Source organism: Bos javanicus, chromosome 1 (assembly GCF_032452875.1).
Source record: "Bos javanicus breed banteng chromosome 1, ARS-OSU_banteng_1.0, whole genome shotgun sequence".
Lineage (NCBI taxonomy): Eukaryota > Metazoa > Chordata > Mammalia > Artiodactyla > Bovidae > Bos > Bos javanicus.
Genome location: NC_083868.1, coordinates 157335291 through 157355404, shown reverse-complemented (window position 1 = coordinate 157355404; position 20114 = coordinate 157335291). Strand labels below are relative to the sequence as shown.

At 43.1% G+C, this 20114-nt stretch overlaps 1 protein-coding gene across 1 annotated transcript; it reads left to right on the top strand.

The window, feature by feature from the left end:
- Positions 1-1082: 1082 nt before the first annotated feature.
- LOC133252681 (zinc finger protein 596-like) lies at positions 1083-15058 on the top strand. Its single transcript, XM_061425509.1, is given in 9 exon segments — positions 1083-1521; positions 4098-4182; positions 6103-6321; positions 7989-8071; positions 9991-10117; positions 11300-11395; positions 12162-12253; positions 12726-13901; positions 13904-15058. Coding segments are annotated over 6 exon segments (1533 nt in total). The 5' UTR covers positions 1083-1521; positions 4098-4182; positions 6103-6321; positions 7989-8059; the 3' UTR covers positions 13934-15058.
- The last annotated feature ends 5056 nt before the right edge of the window (positions 15059-20114 follow it).

Here is a 20114-nt window from a genome sequence, read left to right as displayed (position 1 = left end):
GTGAGAGTTGGACCATAAAGAAAGCTGAGCACCGAAGAATTGATATTTTTGAACTGCGGTGTTGGAGAAGACTCTTGAAAGTCCCTTGGACAACAAGGAGATCCAACCAATCCTAAAGGAAATCAGTCCTGAATATTCACTGGAAGGACTGATGTTGAAGCTGAAGCTCCAATACTTTGGTCACCTGATGCAAAGAACCGACTCACTGGAAAAGACCCTGATCCTGGGAAAGATTGAAGGCAGGAGAAGGGGACGACAAAGGATGAGATGGTTGGATGGCATCACCGACTCAATAAACAAGAGTTTGAGCAAGCTCCCAGAGTCGGTGATGGACAGGGAAGCCTGGCCTGCTGCAGTCCATGGGGTCGCAAAGAGTCGGACACAACTGAGCGACTGAACTGAACATTATTTCAGATAGCCGTGGGAATACAGATAAGGTCAATGTGAAAATACAATGTATTTATAAATCAATGACTTGAATTAGGAGATTGTCCACACTGTCATGGACATGACATGAAGTCCCCGGTGGTGAGCTCAGGGCTCGTGCTGCCTCCCTGGTGAATGGGGACAGAAAGGGAAACCCTGTTCTTTTTGGTTTCCATCGCCAGCGCAGACCACTTCCAGCGCAGGGAGGGCAGGAACCGCAGGGCCCAGCTGGGCCCAGCCACGTTCCCGCCGGAGGCCGAGTCCTGACAGGAGTCTCCAGGAGCGAGAGGTGATTTCAACTTAACCCGTTTTCCACACGGTAACAGGGAAACATCCCAGAATTCACTAGGAAAGGCCTCACAACTGTCAGCTCCGACCTGGAGTTGCTCGAAACACTTATCCCGAAGCCAGGAGGAAGCAGCCCCAGCGCCCGCACAGCCAAAGGCTGAGACTGAGATGTGTGAGCCCGCACCGGCCCGGCGGGAACCCGCGGAGGGCAGGGCGGGGGGAGTCTCCGGCCGCGCCCACAATGTCCACCGAGAGGACACGCCCCACACCGCTCCAGCCGCCCACCGCGCTCAGGACACGCCCATCCTGGGCGAGGCCTTCCGAGGCTCCGCCCAACCCCGGCCCCACCGCCCCCTTCGGCCACGCCCCCCCTTACCCGGAAGCGGGTGTCGGGAGCACAGGGCCTCTCGGTGGGTGCTGTCCTGGGCACTTCTCGCGCTCCTCGGCCCCGCCCCACCCCTTCCTTCACACCGGGGCCCGAGTCCCTGCCGACGTCACAGACCCGCTCTCGCGCCGCTGGCCCGGGGCTCCCTGACACTCGCGAAGCCGGGAGCTCCGCTGCCGGGTTCGAGTCGCATCCGTTTCCGGGTCCGAGGCCATCCTGGTCCGACCTTCCGGCCTATGGTCTCTTCACGGGGTCCCGCCCCGTGTCAGGTCCCCACTCGCAACGTGCGCTCTCGCCCTCTGTGCCTCTCGGGGCCGCACGGGACTCCGCGCCCTCCGGCGGCTCCAGGAATTCGCAGACCCCCGTCTTCTCCAGAAGCGGCCCGGCCCCGCCGCTCGCTCCCCTCGGCGGTCACCGCCTCAGTAAGGCCCCTGAGCCCCCTGGGGAAGGGTATCGGCCCTGTCCAGTGACGCCCCGTGACCTTCTGTCCCAAGTCCTATCCTTTGCCGGCACGGGTACCGCTCCCTCATGGGACAGTGTCCTCCTGGGCAGAGCATCTTTGCTCCATTCCATGGGTGTCGAGTGGGGCGGGCAGGCCGAGACTGAAGGAAGGAGTAAAGGAGAGTGAGGACTTGAAAAGCAAAATAGAGGAGGGAGGGAGGTGGGTGCAGTGGGACTGGAGAGACAAAATACCGGTAAAAAAGGAAAGTGACTGAATAAGTAGCATTGTGTGTGAGGTGTGAAAGTCGCTCAGTCGTGTCCGACTCTTGGCGACCCCATGGACTACAGTCTAGGGGATTCTCCAGGCCAGAATACTGGAGTGGGTAACCTTTCCCTTCTCCAGGGGATCTTCCCAACCCAGGGATCGAACCCAAGTCTCCCGCATTGCAAGCAGATTCTTTACCAGCTAAGCCACCAGGGAAGCCATAAGAGGCATTATGGTACATGAAAACAGACAAAAAGGAGATCAATACGGAGATGGCCAAGGACAGAATGGAGGCGGGGACTTTCACCCGCAGTAGCAGTTGGGGAAAGTAGAAGGATAGATTCCAAATTCATTCAGTTCAGTTCAGGTCAGTTGCTAAGTCGTCTCGGACTCTTTGGACCCCATGGACTGCATGTGCTCAAACTCATGTCCATTGAGTCGGTGATGCCATCCAACCATCTCATCCTCTAAAATTTTCCAAATTACTTTAAGTGTATTGTGTCAGATTCAAATCATGAGACCTTGGTCCTTTTCTTGTCATTATTGTGTACTAAAAGTATTCTCTGGTGCTTAGTAAATAATTTGTACACTATTTCATGTGCAGTTGGTAGGGATATTAATGATTTTTGTCTTAAAAGTCAGTACCAGGTAGTTTAAACTAGTGGTCCAGTGTTCAACAGCATTCTTTCTTCTGTATGTGAGTTTTTAATTTATTGGTCTGTGATCTACAGTTTTCAACTAAGTATATGCTCTCTTCAAATTTCTTTAATTTTTTTGTTTGTTTTGCAAATATTGAATGATAGGCTGGATGATTCTAGAACTTGTTCTCACAGATCTCATTTGTTCATGATGAGTACATTACTCAGAGCTGTTTCCATACCTGAACGTTTGTGTTTCCCAATGCCGTTATTTAAAAGTGTTCTTAATGTTATACTTTTTATATAGTCATAGAATTGTGTATTTTGATATCTATTGTGGAAAATAGAAATTAAATGGTTTTAATCAAGATGATTACAACCATGAAAGACAACTTGCCCTTGCTCAGGAAAATGAAATGAGATCTGGAATCTTTAGGGGCAGGAGTGAGAATGATCCTGGACCACCCGGTGCCTGTGAGGCCAGTCATGGTTCCTCTTTCCTGTTCATGTGTCTTTCCACATGCCCCAGGATACATTCTCGCATAGTCAAAAGGCAACTGGTAGGGAAAGATCAAGAGTGTTTAAGCACAAAACAGAGGTATTTCTCCAAGGAGGATGTGGCACTTGGTTCAGGAAAGGGAACTTGGAGGAGAAAGGGTGATCCACTTTGGATGTTAGAGAGTGAAAAAGAGCCTAGGAAGCTCAGCAACAGGAGAGGAGGAGACCTCTTCCCATCCTTATCTGGTGATGCTGTGCTCAGCAGGTGCTGGAAGACACTGTGAGGATTGACTTGAAAGGGAGGGTTGTACCAACTTGCCTTCCCATATCTGCTGTGTGATGTGTGGGCTTTACAGCATAGAGGGGCAGAGAAACTTAGCTGTTGATGCCCATGTAGGAGTTTATTGGCCCTGTTCCCTAATAGTTCAGCAGATGCAGAGGACCATTTTTTCCAAATGTTTAATTTCTCCCCTACATGTGTGGTTGTGGCCAGAAAGGGGAGAAGTTATTTGAAGACATGAATGGCACATTCCCAACACTGAAGAGTGACTTCTGGCCTGAGCAAGACACTCAGAGTAGGGGAAAGATGAGGAGTCAGGAGTAAATCTTTATCTGGGAAAGCTCATATTATCTGTTGCTTGATCTGCCCTCTCTTTCCTGTAATGCTGTTCTCAGGACTTGCTAAAATCTGACTCTCAGATGTCCTGCCTAAAACGTTTTCTCACTCATCTATGGCCTCTCCTATCTCCAGACCAATTCTATCTCACTGTCACCCAGTGACATGGAACTTGGGACGTGGTTCCATTTGGGGGATCATCATGAGCAATGCTGCATGCCCAGACATTGACTAGAGACAGGAACTGGACACCATGCAGTCAATAAGATTGCCAGTTGGGACTGCATAGGCACAAGAGGTGGATGTAGACCAAGATGAAAGAAAGTTGTGGAGAGGGGAAAAGTGTTCTACCTGGTTGTACAATGTAGCTAAAGCTTAACAACATAAATCTTTTTATTTGGCCTGTAATTAGAGACTTAGCCATGACAAATTAAGGTGGCATTTCATCCACATCATGTAGTATATTTTATTCTGTAATTGTTTAAAAACACAATCAACCCAAAATGTCTAATAGTAAGAGGATTTTAACATTGTTCACAGCACACCTGTCCCAGGGAGATGTTGGTGTTCATGGATTTGTAAAGAATTGACTTGTCTGCAGATACTGAGTGTTCCTCCTCTTTGGGTAAGTTGTGGTTTTGTTGCTGAGCCAATAGATGGCACATTTCATTTTGTAACAGGTTTTGGCACCGTTCTCTGCACAAAGTACGCAGTTGCCAAGAAATCCTCGTCTGTCTGTCCCCTCGTGCCTTAACCAGGATTCATTTAAATATGTGTGTATAATTGTAGATTTGGATAAAATGACAACTCTTTGTTCCTAATTTCCATTTTACTAATGATTTAAGAGACTGAGTAAAGGTTATTCTTTATAGACATGTATATATAGAATGAATTTTCCTACTTATTTTTCTAATTTATGGTTTAGTTACATACACACAGACACTTTGATAATGTTGATGCAATGAAACCAAATCATGGCCTTTGCTTTTTTTCCCTTCGTAAGGTGTCACCTGTTTCACAGTATAAAATATTACGTTCATTTAGTCCTAATATATTGTTTAATATTGTTTATTTCAACTATTTAATTTGAGCTATTTTAAAGTTTCAAATAATATAGGTTCAAATGTAACTTGACTGATCTCCAGGTGTTTTTGTTTTTTGTTTTTTTTTTTCTTTTCACAGTTATTTTGGCTATATCCTCATCCCAAATCAAAACTGAGACAAAAATCAACTTTTCGGATGTTTCTCATTTTTTATGTGAAATATTGCATATGATTTTTGGAGGGTATACTTGATTTACAATTTTGTTTTATATGTACAGCAAATTGGTTCAGTTATACATATATATACACGTTATTTTTCAGATTCTGCATATGACTTTTAAATTTGAGTTGCACCACATTTCTGCAGTCACAGATTTTTTTGTCACCATGTCCTCTAGTCTAAGAATTTGGTTTGGCAGACTTTGTTCATGTCACATTTATGTCCTTAAAAAGTTTTAAAATTTCTTTGCATGAGTTTGCAAATTTATTTGAAGTTAGAGTCATAGTATTTGGCTATTATACATACAGACTGGCTTTCATGTGTTTACTTAGGTTTTAAACTATTGTTACTAAATAGGAAACATTGATTTTAGTACATTAGGGTTGGATTTGTCCACTTTAAAAAGTATTATTAGGTATGATAGTTAAAATGGATTCTTATATATATTTTTTTAGTTTGAAATCGTATCTTCCAAAAATCATTACAGTTTCAGCTCCTTGATACCATTTTTGAATTTCATCTTTTTCCTCTCTTTTCTGGGTTCTGTCTCAAGCACCTGCACTGATTTCTAGGATACTTCTTACTTCTATTTTGGCACAGCCTGGTGGTTTCTTACTTCTATTTTGGCACAGCCTGGTGGTTTCCAGGCATTGGGAGGAGAGGGGAATGGGGACTGGTTGTTTAGTGGGTGCAGAGTTTCAGTTTTACAAGATGAAGAACATTGAAGATGGTTGCATAACACTATGAATGTATTTGACACCACTGAACTACACACTTAAAAATGGCTAAGATGATAAATGTTATGTGTATGTTTTATTTTACAATTTAAAAAATTAAATTCTGTGTACAATAAAAATCAGTCCTGAAACTAATCATTTATTCTGGAAATCCTTAAATTTTGTGGATTGCAGAGTTTTTCAGTTATTAGGATAACAACTAGGTCTGACTTGAAGAGACATACACTGAGCTTTTTCTTGCTTGGGAGTAAAAATGAAAGATATTTCTTTGGATAGAGATTTACTCAGCATAAATATTTACACTTATGCAGAGTCACCACTCTTCTGTCCTCAGTCTGTGAATATTGTTGTTAGATTACAGATCCTCTTACAAATAAAACTAAAGAGGAGGAAGGATTCATTTGCTGCAGATTCTCAGTGCTGCCCAGAACAACCAAAATCATAAAACACTGAAGTCTGAGAAAAGGCATAAAGTTTCCTTTTGAGACTTTTAGAGGACGCAAGAACTTAAGAATACAATTTGTTGTCCTTAATTTCATCTACAGGGTCTGCCTAATTTCCTGATTTTATCTTGATTGGGACCCACTTAGTCAGATACTGTCCTTTGGAGTAAAACACTGATGAGATTATCAACAGCATCAAAAGAGAATTCATCAATATGATGCATTTTCTGGAAAGAGAAAGATGCTCTGAACTCTGGAATGTTGTGGCAGTGTCCTCAGTGAATATTTGGCTTTACTGGGTTTTCCGTCTGTTTAGTTCTGGTGAGTACTGGAGACCATGTTCACCAAGAGTGAAGTATTCATTTTGGTGGGAATTCAATGAAGGGATCTCTGAGGACCTGACACTCAAACAGATTGAAGGAAATAAGTATGGGGTAGCAAGTTGTGTTTATGTATTTGAGTGGGAATGAAGGATGCTAGTGAACAGTGTAGAAGTAATAGCAATGCTAAACTGTATTTGTGATGTTCTGAGACAGCATCTAAAATGTTTACCTTTGGATGTCTGGTGGAGAAATTGAAAAGATTAGAGACTAGGTAAAGAGTAATATTTGGGGAGAATGAGAGATGATGTACTGAGATGTAGTTCATTTCTAGTATATATTAGTTTTGGGGGGGAAAAAGTGGTAAGCCCAGAAATGGAATTCAAACATGAGTTTTGTCACTTTCAATTTAGAAAAAGTAATGGAAGGAATCGAAGTAACTGTGTAAATATGTAGGCATACTTGGGCAATGCACATAAATAGAGAAAAATGAAGGAGGTAGGGTGGAGTCTTGAGATCTTCCAACAGTATCACTTGAGAAGTCCTTGGTAAGTGATACAGAGTTAGAGTGACAAGATTACTCTGAAGACTGTAGACTAAGAGAAAGTTAGGGAAAGTATGTTCCCCAAAAGAGCTTGACTTCCCATGCGGCTCAGCGGTAAAGAACCGCCTGCCAAGGCAGAAGACACAGCAGATTTGGGTTCAGTCCCTGCCCTGGAGAAGGAAGTGGTAACCCACTCCAGTATTCTTGCCTGGAGAATCTCATGGACAGAGGAGCCTGGCAGGCTTCAGATCATGGAGTCACAAAGAATTGGACATGACTGAGCACACACACACATTGCAAGTAGGTGCCGTTGATTCCTCCAAATAAAATAAGTACCTAAAATAATTAACCCTGTCAAAATATATTCTTAATTCTCTTAGTTCACAACTAAATGCAGAAGAAATCTAAAAGTGATTGTCACTGGAAATTCTTGGAAGAGACAGTGATTCCAGATGAGTATATGAGGGGCTGAGAAAAGCAGGGATGTTTCAAGGAACTAGAGGGGTGGAATGGAGCTGGAGAAACAGTGCACAAAGTAAGAATAATTAAACCTGAGAAGTTCATGGTGGTTACTCAAGGTGGAGACACACGTGGCATGAGTCATTGATCCCTGTGATTTGGAGTTAGGAGGGAACTGGACACTTCTGAACATCGTGAGCGAATTAGCATACCAAACTCAGTGGTGTCCACGTTCTACTCTAAACTGAGGGTGTTTCTACCTTCTTTGGGCTTCCCTGATAGCTCAGTTGGTAAAGAATCCACCTGTAATGCAGGAGACTCCTGTTTGATTCCTGGGTCAGGGTAATCTGCTGGAGAAGGGCTAGGCTACCCACTCCAGTATTCTGGCCTGGAGAATTCCATGGACTGTATAGTCCATGGAGTTGCAAAGAGTCGAACATGACTGAGTGACGTTCACTTTTATGCCTTCTTTACTAAGAACAATAGCCATGCCTTCTTACTTTTGATCCTAGGAGAGCTCTACCCGTATTTTGCGTGGAGCACACTGCATGTTTCTTTTGGTTGTCCTGGGAGCTACTTCCAGGTGAAGGGCTGGGGCTTCATGACAAGTGAATATGGAGGTTGCAGACAGCTGAGAGGCTCACGACTTTTTTCTTCTTCCTCAGCTCTGCTTCCTGTTGCCTGGACTGTGTGTAAGTGAAAACCCAAAAGACAGTTGGCAGCTGAACTAGTTACAATGGAATCTCAGGTGGGTAGGAAATTACTCTTTCTACTGAAATTGGCAGTAGAAATTGCTTTCTAATCTCTATCGCCATTGCTGGTGGTGGGGTATATGCTCAGATTTGTCCGGCTCTTTGGAACCCCACGGACTGTAGCCCACCAGGCTCCTCTGTCCATGGGATTTCCCAGGCAAGAATTCTGGAGTGGGTTGCCATTTCCTTCTCCAGGGGATCCTCCTGACCCAGGGGTCCAACCCGAGTCTCCCTCATTAGCAAACGGATTCTTCACCACTGAGCCTTCTGGGAAGCCCTATTGCCAGTGTATGGACATAATTCTCCTACAGGCACACATGTTCTAAGTGCACTTGAGAGGTTGTTCAAGGATCTGAGCTTCAGTTAAGTTCCCCGGAATTCTGGAATGGTCATGTTGGGTCAAGGACTCATCAAATGGTCATTCCTTCCCAACATTATAGTAAGATATTCCAGTCTTTATTAATGCCATGTATTCAAGAAGAGATAAGAGAGGTTTTCTTTTCTTCATGCAGCCCATGGCCCACTTGGCAAAAAAAAAAAAAAAAGATTGTCATTAACCATTTTATTAACTGTGATGGGCTTAGGATTGAGATGAATACAGGCAATGGAGATGAGTAAGAAGGAAAACGTTGCAACCCACCCACTGGAGAGACAGATGTTTCCACAGATGACATTGGTGAGTCCAGTGTTAGGTACTGAGGGAGTGCTGACTAGTGCTAAGAGAAAACAAATGATTATGCAGGAGAAGGCAATGAGGAGTCATTAACTTACATTTTTTCAAATTTAAACTTCTTAAAATTTTGATAAAGTATATTTGTGCTTTTCAAAATCTTCTAAAAAAGAAAACTAAATTTTCATTATTACCAATGTCCCAAGTCATAAATTTTTCCCTCTTTGTAATTTCTGCTTTTTCACATTTCATAACTGGAAACAGTGTATAGAGAATAGTGTTTTCTTAATTTGAGCTGTGATTCAGAAGAAAGAATATAGGAGGTAGAGTACTACTTTAAGCCCTGAGGAAGTTTTCCGTGAATGAAAGAGGCCAGAGCAATCAGGTGGCTTCAGATGTACTTGAGTAGAGAGACAAGACAAAGAAAGAAAAGGACAATAATAACTGATATTTGGAGATCCCAGGGTAGTTGAGAAAGGGAGACCTCAGACATAGGAAGGTCGGGATAAGACTGTCCTTCCCTGCAGAAGTCTCAGACCTGTGGTGTGAGCTGCTGACTCATTTACCCTCAGCTTTGTAAGATGAAAGGTGGTACCTGCTGATCCCAAGACCTGTATGAATGCTAATCAGTTAGGCAGAATTCTGGATGTTGCTTCAATATTCTCTACCATTTCCTGAATAATAAACCTAAAAGTTATATTTAAGAAATGGCTGCTAGATAGCCCATCACACATTAAGTCATTAGATCTTTCAGAACTGATGACACATTATTAAAAACCATTTCACTGAGGAAGAAACTGAGGCCATATAGAGCAATAATCTAACCACAGTCATGTTTTAAAAGGGGCATATCATGGATACGTCATCCCTTGTGATGATTCTTAGATTTACTTGAAATTGAATTGAAGACTGTTCAGTTTTCAAGTGGAAATTTTATAATCATGATTTGGAAGTTGTAATTATAAATCTATTGGGAAATCTCCACGGTTTGTTACACCATGGAGATTAGTAACAAAAGACTTGTATTGTCTTTTTATAATGAAGTTTTCTGTATTCAGAGTGTGTGTGTCTTCGTAGGTTGCTGAAAGTCAGAGGTTTGTGTCAACGATGAGAATGATTTGATTGGACCCAAAGTACTGTTTGAGATTCTGTACACTCACCTGCCACTTCCTTAGTGCCTTATACCTGTACTGTCCTCCCCTGGCAGAGATGGCCGTGTCTAAAACGATTTCTGTGATGTTTTAGGAATCAGTGACCTTCCAAGATGTAGCTGTGGACTTCACCCAGGAAGAGTGGGCCCTCCTGGACACCTCCCAGAGAACACTGTTCAGAGAGGTGATGCTGGAGAACATCAGTCATCTGGTCTCAGTTGGTTAGTCAGTTACTCTTTAATGACTGGTGTATGTATTCATTCAACAAGGATGGAGGAAAACTTTCCCATTTCTCACTCCAGATTCTGTTTTGACTCTTTATCATAACTCTTGGAACTACCTTATCAAAATTTTCTTTAATTTCTATATTTTTGGGGGCTTCCCTGGTGGCTCCCCTGGTAAATAATCCACCTGAAATGCAGGAGACCTGGTTTGATCCCTGAGTTGGGAATATCCCCTGGAGAAGAGAAAGGCTACCCACTCCAGTATTCTGGCCTGGAGAATTCTATGTACTGTATAGTCCATGGGGTCACAAAGAGTCAGACATGACTGAGTGCTGCTGCTGCTGCTAAGTCGCTTCAGTCGTGTCTGACTCTGTGTGACCCCATAGACGGCAACCCACCAGGCTCCCCCATCCCTGGGATTCTCCAGGCAAGAACACTGGAGTGGGTTGCCATTTCCTTCTCCAGTGCATGAAAGTGAAAAGTGAAAGGGAAGTCACTCAGTCGTGTCTGACTCTTAGCAACCCCATGAACTGCAGCCCACCAGGCTCCTCCATCCAGGGGATTTTCCAGGCAAGAGCACTGGAGTGGGGTGCCAGTGCCTTCTCCACACGACTGAGTGACTTTCACTCATTTCACTACTTATGTATAGTTTGTCAATCCCACTACAATGTAATCTTCCTTACACAACTTTGAGTCTTCGTTGCTACTCAGTCTCTGATGCTCAAGCAATGGTGGGAACTCACTATTTTTGTATGGGTAAATAAATGTGATTTCTTAAAATTTATTTTACAGCAAGGACTGTGGTTTGATCAGATCACAGTGTTAAAAATAATAGATATATTGTTTTCCACATAGAACTTAGATTTTTCTGGTGGAAGTTGTATGTATTGGATTCTTTGGATATATAGTATTAAAGCACTGTGAAATGAAAATATTGCAGATTCCATAATCTGTCTTTGAACTTGGGCATGGGCATTAGTGGTGATAGGTCATTAATGTCTTTGGGAACAAGTTGAAGAGTTATCATTTTGCCAGTCAAAGCCTGTACATGTTGTTTTCAACATACTCTTCTCTGTTCTGACCTTTAGAGGTTACTGTATTCCTCATTAGTCTGCTCTGTGATCATGCACTGTTATGAGCATGGAACTCAAAATCCACATATCTTTCTCCTACAAACAGGTAATCAGCTTTACAAATCAGATGTGATTTCCCATTTGGAGCAAGGAGAGCAACTTTCAAGAGAAGGGTTAGGCTTCCTGCAAGGTCAGAGTCCAGGTGAGTTCCAAGAACCTGTACTTCAATAGGAGGAGGAGCCTGGTCAGTGAGTGAATAGGCCCTAAGAAATCAAGTGAAAGTTGCTCAGTCGTGTCTGACTCTTTGTGACCCCATGGACTGTAGCCTGCCAAGCTCCTCTGTCCATGGAATTCTCCAGGCAAGAATACTGGAGTGGGTAGCCGATCCCTTCTCCAGGGAATCTTTCGAACCCAGGTCTTCCACATTGCAGGTGAATTCTTTACTGTCTGAGCCACCAGGGAAGCCCAAGAAAACTGTTGGGTAGCCTGTCCCTTCTTCAGGGGATCTTTCTGACCCAAGGATCGAACTGGGGTCTCCCGCATTGTAGGCTGTTTTTAAAATTTAGACAGTGTCATGGGGAAGCATTTTTCAGATGTTATCATACATTGAAGGCATCAATTTTCTATTCACAAGGCTTTCTGCCATTGTCCTTGGCTTTACACAAGGTGAAATTTGTGTACCCACTGGAATTAATAAACATTCACAAAACATCCCTTTTCGTGGTCCTGTTCTATGAATAGGATCTTCTCTTTTCTTCCCCAACTTGCCATATTCATTTTATCTTCCTCATAATTCAGTCCTGAGAATGACAGTTGTTACATGTGTTTCTTCTCTGTTTACAGTATTCCCTAATTTGACATTCTTTCCCATCTGTGTGTTAGTATTTGAAACAGACACAAATGAGCATTGAGTCACTTCAACATTTTACTTCCACTGATATCATTATAGTAATTTATTTTTTTTCTAGTCATTTCAGATAGAGAAGATGATCCAAAAAAACAGGAGATGTTATCTATGCAACATATCTGCAAGAAGGACGCACCTCTAATTAGTGCAATGGTAAGCTTCACAAGTGTAAATATGTTCCTCCAGATGAAGACCTGGGACTTGAATAAGTTGGAAATTTGGCATACGTACCTGGTTTAACTAAAGTTGGGATCATGGACTTCCACAGGAGAAAATTTTAGTTAGTCTGGTTTTAAGGAAGAAAAGATTAACCAATAGTCAGAACTATAAACAGTTTATAGTCTTATAAACAGACAGTTATGTAATTATGGATTATATTCCTAAACACTGAAACATAATAATGTCTTTAAAATTAAATAGGTATCTCTGCAGTTGGGATATTACAAAAGGTAAATCTATGCTTGCAAGAGAGTAATAGCTCATGTTTATGTAAATATTAAAAATACAGAAGCAATTTTAACTGGAGTCCATCACTGAATGATTACCCTAGAATTTATATGTAGAGAAAGGAAGGAATAAATAAATTGGGCAAATTTGTAACAATCTGTCATTTCATTTCAAAAAGCAGTGGTCTCACACTCAAGAGGATCCTTTGGAATGCAACAACTTCAGAGAAAAATTTACTGAAATCTTACCATTGACTCAGTATGTAATACCTCAAGTGGGAAAGAAACCCTTTATTAGCCAAGATGTTGGAAAAGCCATCAGTTACTTGCCATCCTTTAATATACAGAAGCAGATTCGTTCTAGAAGTAAATCATATGAATGTCATCAAAGAAGGAATACCTTTATTCAAAGTTCTGCCCATAGGCAACACAATAATACTCAGACTGGAGAGAAAACATTTGAATGTCATGTATGTAGGAAAGCCTTCAGTAAAAGTTCTAACCTTAGACGACATGAGATGATTCACACTGGAGTGAAACCACATGGATGTCATTTTTGTGGAAAATCCTTCACTCATTGTTCTGACCTTAGAAAACATGAAAGAATTCACACTGGAGAGAAATTATATGGATGTCATCTGTGTGGCAAAGCCTTCAGTAAAAGTTATAATCTTAGGCGACATGAGGTGATTCACACCAAAGAGAAACCAAATGAATGTCATCTGTGTGGGAAAGCCTTTGCTCATTGTTCTGACCTTAGAAAACATGAGAGAACTCATTTTGGGGAGAAACCGTATGGATGCCACCTGTGTGGGAAGACTTTCAGTAAAACGTCTTACCTTAGACAACATGAGAGAACTCACAATGGAGAGAAACCATATGGATGTCATCTATGTGGGAAGGCCTTCACTCATTGTTCTCACCTTAGAAAACATGAGAGAACTCACACTGGAGAGAAGCCATATGAATGCCATCTATGTGGAAAAGCCTTCACTGAATCTTCTGTCCTTAGACGACATGAGAGGACTCACACTGGGGAGAAGCCATATGAATGTCACCTGTGCTGGAAAGCCTTCACTGATTCTTCTGTCCTTAAGCGACACGAAAGAACTCACACTGGAGAGAAACCATATGAATGTCACCTATGTGGGAAAACCTTCAATCACTCTTCTGTCCTTAGACGACATGAAAGAACTCACACAGGTGAGAAACCATATGAATGCAATATATGTGGTAAAGCCTTCAATAGGAGTTATAACTTTAGATTGCATAAGAGAATTCACACTGGAGAGAAACCATATAAATGTTACCTATGTGGAAAAGCATTCAGTAAATATTTTAACCTCAGACAACACGAGAGAACTCATGCTATAAAGGTAATAAATGAAGATTCACCACCCATACCTTCAAAGTATAAACACTCTTGAGGACTCACACAATGAAGAAATACTATGTTTATTTTCAATGTGTAAGAGTCTTTATTCATCCTTATTAATTAACTAAAGTTAATTCACAGTAGACAGAATCCATATGTATGTCACCTGTGTAACAAAACCTTTAGCAGTGGACTCGTGGGAGAACAAACTGCAAATGGAATGAATGTGGAGGAATCTTCATCCTCAGCTGTAACTGTTAAATGGATAAATCACATTTCAGAGAAATTCCAATAATATATCTGTAATTAGTGTAGAAATACCTTTGGTTATGTTATCCTTTAAGTAAACCACAGAGGGGAGAAACTGGACCTGTAATCACTGTACTTGTTTACCTTAGCACCACTCCTGGCACGCATCTGAAGATTCGGTGTCAGGTAACTGCTAGTGGAAACAAACTAGGACATGAAAAATATGGAAGGCATTTGGAGTATCCCCTTCTGGAATGCCTGACATACATGTAATGAGAAAAGTGCTGCCCCTCCTAGTGATGCATGAAACACCCAGAAAGCAGGGAGAGCAGAAGCAGCCATGGTCCCCTGATCTTGCCCAGATTGCCTTGTCAACAGCCATGAATCCACAGATCCCCAACTGGGAGTGAGATCCAGGAGTTCAGCCCCTCCCATACACAAACAGAAGGCTCAGAGAGGGGAAGGTGGAGCTTCCTTCCGCCAGGGTAACGAGAAGGCCTGGGCCTTGGTACCCATTTAAACATGTCTATTACCTATGTGTCACAGGTGGCAAAACTGAAAACACAGATGTTTGTAATCAATTTATCCCATGTTTTTCTGGGACATACATATGGACTCGAAGGGATGGAAAACATACTCCACATAAATGGAAATCATAAGAACAGAGGTAGCCATGTTTACATCAGACGGACTAATTAAAAACTGAGTTCATCAAGAGGATATGTAACATTTGTAAATATGCCATACAATATAACACCCGGACTAAAGTGCAGAAAATACCTTATAGTGATCAAATAGAGGAAGCATTCCAAAATAAAGGGAGATAAGATGAAGGAAAGATTTGTATTTTATTGTATTGTATAAAAAATATAACTAAGATGAATCAGAGTGCACGTGTTCATGTATGTCTATATGTGTGTGTGCACAATAAAACTACAGAATATAAAACAGTATGTGAAGTTACATGAAAAATTGGTCAAGTAGGAAAGTTAATTTACATGTCAAATAAAATGCATTAATCAGTCATCAGTGACATGGAAAGAGGAAAACCATATTCATCTTTTCACATGCATAAAAAGTAATGTAGTGTAAAGTCCTGTTTAAAGCTGAGTGAAAAGCCCACCTCCTGGTTGTGGATGAGAATAGCTTTAGGCAGTGGGTAGCTTACCGATTCAATGGACGTGAACTTGGGCCAACTCCAGGAGATGGCGAGGGGCAGGGAAACCTGGCATGCTGCAGTCCATGGGGTCCCAAAGAGTCTTGACACAACTTGGCGACTAACAACAAAGCTTGCCAAACTATCAAAATATGAATACAGCCTAGTTTGAATCAGCAAATGAACTCCAACTTGCCCAAAGCAGAGGAAAACTTAGACTTCTGCAGATAAATCATTCTGCTCAGAAATGGCCACTAAGAATTCCTTATGAAAAGAGTGTATCTTGAGATGGATGAGGGCTCAGGGAAGGCCATGAGTGACTGAGCAGATGTGTGAGGCAAGATACAGGAGAGAGATTAGCAGGCCCTGGGGAAAAAGGACACGTTAGGAAGAGAACACACCAACCAAAAGAGACGATGCTTCCTAAGAAGCACTCCTGACTCCTGCTCTTCTCATCTGAGCTCTCTAAGGCAAGATCAGCCTTAACTGGTCACTCTTGGGAATTGAAAATACATCTTTCAACATACCTCGTTCCTGTGACACAAGCATATACATAAGGACAAATTCTCCTTGTGGGTGTGATGGTCATCCGCTGTCCAGTAAAACACTGGGAACTCAAAGTCTATAAGCATGGAACCCACAGATCGGTTTTTCTGTCCTTCAGTTCCCTTTGCTAATGAAACCCACATGTTGCTTGGCAGCAGTGGGTATAAGAGAGGGACTGACCTACCTGTGAATTGGAGACACTGAAGATGCTTCTAGTCCCTGATGAACAGCATATCCAGGAAAGGATGGGCAAAATTTTTCATTTGCCCTAATTCTCCCACCCAATCCTAGCTCCTTAATCCTCTACAGTGTTCTTTTCATTCTCCAAGCCCAGTTCACATAGCCATGTGGCCCCTCCAAATGGGAAAGGTAGTATTGTTCTCTGCTTAGCTTTAAAAGTCTTGGTCCAGATGACACCCGCACTGAGCACTTGCCTTGAAGCAGCTGAGGCATATTCTAGATAAAAGATATTCATCCTCAAGCAGCACCCTTTAATAACTAAACAGTGTCTCCCTTTGCAGGCACACTGTAAGTGAGAGTCCTCATTCATAAGTAAGTAGGAGGATAAGAGAGAACCCAGACCCCGGGGTCAGAACCCAGACCCACACCCTGGGCATCTCTCTCGCAGTGTGAAATTTTGCTAGTTTGGACTCTTCCTCTGAGGTCACATTTGCAGGACAGAGAAACGTTGCTACTTCACTGGAGGTTGTCGTGGGGAATTATGGTTACTGTGCCACCAGGCAATTGTTTCATAAATAAAGACCTTCCCTTCTGGACAGGCCAAGCTCTGCCTTCACATCTGCAGTGGTGATGTCACCAAGCCTCTGCTGTGAGTGAACTCCTGCCATGGATGCTCTGCCCACTCTTGCTCTGACTGTCCTGGCCCCACTCTCCTCGGACACGCTGACCTCGCAGCTCCTCATTAACTGTCTCCCTGACTTGGGCTCCTATTGTTGCCACATAATTAAACTATGATTTCCTTTTCCACTTCCATCTCTTCAAACTTGCTCCCCCATACCTCTGAGCTGTGGGTCAGAGCGAGCTTGGGCTGGGAAACAGGGCTACTGGGCTCTGAGGTCTGATCCAGGCTCCAAGCCTGTAAGTGGCTTCTGGCCACCCCTTTGTGCTCCAGTACTGTGCTCTGTCTCCTCTCATCACAGCAGAGATGGGCAACTGGGGGTGTCCCGGCTCCACACATTCTCAGGTGCTGGATGAGAGAGAAAGGACCTTGGCCTTCAACCCCTGCCAAGGGGTTTCCTCGGACCGCAGGGGGCCCTATAGCCAGAGGAGGCTGCTTATTGAAACCTGAATGGATGCAGTGGAGAAGGGGCTGCATGTGTCCCTGTGGCTGGTGGGGTGAAGGGGGTGGTCCTGACACTGTTAAAGAGCAGGCAGCCTGGTCCTGTTTACACTGTATGTGTCCTGGGATGGGACACAACCAGGCTGCAAGCCCCTCCCAGCCCTCCTCGTGGGGTCAGTACAAGGCTCTCTGGCCAGTTCTCTGAGGGGCAGAGAAGACCAAGGAAGACAGCGGGGTGTGGGGATGCTTGAACTCTAAGCAGTCCCCAATCCCCAAACCCTAGAAGACTAAAGGCAGATAGAAGAACTTCTAGAAGGATTGGAGGGAGTGGGGGGGTGGGCTGCATCTAGGGAGTGGGCGAGGAGGGAGATGGGGGAGGAGCTTGAGGGCTGCAGGGAGGGTGGGAACTTGATGGGCCCTGTTTGTGATTGATCGCCTGAGTGGACACAGGCCACGAGATCAGCAAGGGGACCCGCCCCTCTGGTCTTCCACCCGGTGGCCTCAGCGGTCACCAGGGGCAGGGCAGCAGCCCAGGTGCAGAACCCCTCCCCTGGGGAGGAGGCTCCCCACCCCCACCCTCCCGGTCGCCCCCGCCACACAGCACTGCTCTGACCAGGCACTGACGCGCTCCAGGTAACGCATCCCCAGACAGGCTTCGCTGCGCTGGCCAAAGCCTAACCAGATGAAGAATTTAGTTCTCTTTGAAAACATTGTACTTTAGGCTAACATACTAATGTAATTTGTGGTTTAATAGCAGTTTATTTAGATTTTAAATACATCAAAGGCTAAAAACTACAACTTTTCCACCACTTTATACCCAGCACCCACAGCAATGCCTAGCACTGCCTCATTCATGGTCAGTAACATCAGAAAAAAAATCACTTTGTCGGTTCTACTTTCCTCTTTCTCGTCCATCCATTGCCTCCCTAATATTGTCTGTCATGTGTTTCTTAAAATACAATAATACCCTGTTGAATTAATTCACAATTAATTAAACTCATCTCACAAACTAGCAAAGTAATGCTCAAAATTCTCCAAGCGAGGCTTCAACAATATGTGAACCAAGAACTTCCAGATTTAGGTGGATTTAGAATTGAAGCTGGACTTAGAAAAGGCAGAGGAACCAGACGTCAAATTGCCAACATCCGTTGGATCATTGAAAAAGCAAGAGAGTTCCAGAAAAACATCTACTTCTGCTTTATTGACTACACCAAAGCCTTTGACTGTATGGATCACAATAAACTGTGGAAAATTCTTCAAGAGATGGGAATACCAGACCATCTGACTTGCCTCCAGAGAAACCTGTATGCAAAAAAAAAAAAAAAAGAAAGAAAGAAACCTGTATGCAGGTCAGGAAGCAACAGTTAGAACTGGGCATGGAGCAACAGACTGGTTCCAAATTGGGAAAGGAGTATGTCAAGGCTGTATATTGTCACCCTGCTTATTTAACTTATATGCAGAGTACATCATGAAAAATGCTGGGCTGGATGAAGCACAAGCTGGAATCAAGATTGCTGGGAGAAATATCAATAACCTCAGATATGCAGATAACACCACCCTTATGGCAAAAAGTGAAGAACTAAAGAGCCTCTTGATGAAAATTAAAGAGAGTGAAAAAGCTGGCTTAAAACTCAATATTCAGAAAACGAAGATTACGGCATCTGGTCCCATCATTTCATGGCAAATAGATGGGGAAACAGTGGAAACAGTGTCAGACTTTATTTTTCTGGGCTCCAAAATCACTGCAGATGGTGACTGAAGCCATGAAATTAAAAGACGTTTGCTCCTTGGAAGAAAAGCTATGACCAACCTAGACAGCATATTAAAAAGCAGAGACATTACTCTTCCAACAAAGGTCATATAGTCAAAGCTATGGTTTTTCCAGTGGTCACGTATGGATGTGAGATTTGGACTATAAAGAAAGCTGAGCACCAAAGAATTGATGATTTTGAACTGTGGTGTTGGAAAAGACTTGAGAGTCCCTTGGACTGCAAGGAAATCAATCCCAAAGGAAATCAGTCCTGAATATTCATTGGAAGGACTGATGCTGAAGCTGAAACTCCAATACTTTGGCCACCTGCTGTGAAGAGCTGACTCATTTGAAAAGACCCTGATGCTGGGAAAGATTGAAGGCGGGAGGAGAAGGGGATGATAGAGGATGAGATGGTTGGATGGCATTACCAACTCAATGGACATGAGTTTGAGCATGCTCAGGGAGTTTGTGATGGACAGAGAAGCCTGGTGTGCTGCAGTCCATGAGGTTGCAAAGAGTCGGACATGACTGAGTGACTGAACTGAACTGAAATAATTCACTCCATTCCAAAGGGAAAATCTCATTCACAAAACCAAATGCAGTTATATCATTAATTCACTCAGTGGTTTCCACATGCCTTTGACGGAGAACCTCTGGACCTGTCATGACTCTGGGCCCAGAACCCAGTCCTGCTGCCCTGCCCAGGCCAGCACCCCCACCTCTGCCCCACAGCCCCACCGCCAGCCTGCCCTCAGCTCCCGGGCACAGCGGTTCTGTTCACCACTGACACTTTACCCAAGTTCTGACACCATGGGGGGAAGAAACTGTAAAACTTTAGTCCTATTTCCAACTGCTGAAATAAAATTTTACTAATTTCACTACTGTGTGTTTATTATTTTATTCCCCAGCTCCACAAATGTTTTCCTTCAGAATCATGTCTAGAGGGTATTTTTGTTTCCTTAAATTTTCCCTTTTAAACTAGCCTTTAAACTCCAAAGTAGTTGAAAATATGTCCTTCCTATATTTCAGGCTAATTCTTCCTAAATGGCATGGGCCTTGTTCAGAGTCTTCTGGCTTATATATTAATTTCTAGGAAAAAAAAAAAATCATTTGCCTCACGAATGCTACAGCTTAAGTCAGGCTGTAAAGACACAGGAACATAAAAGCGAACCATGTTTGTTGAGCATAG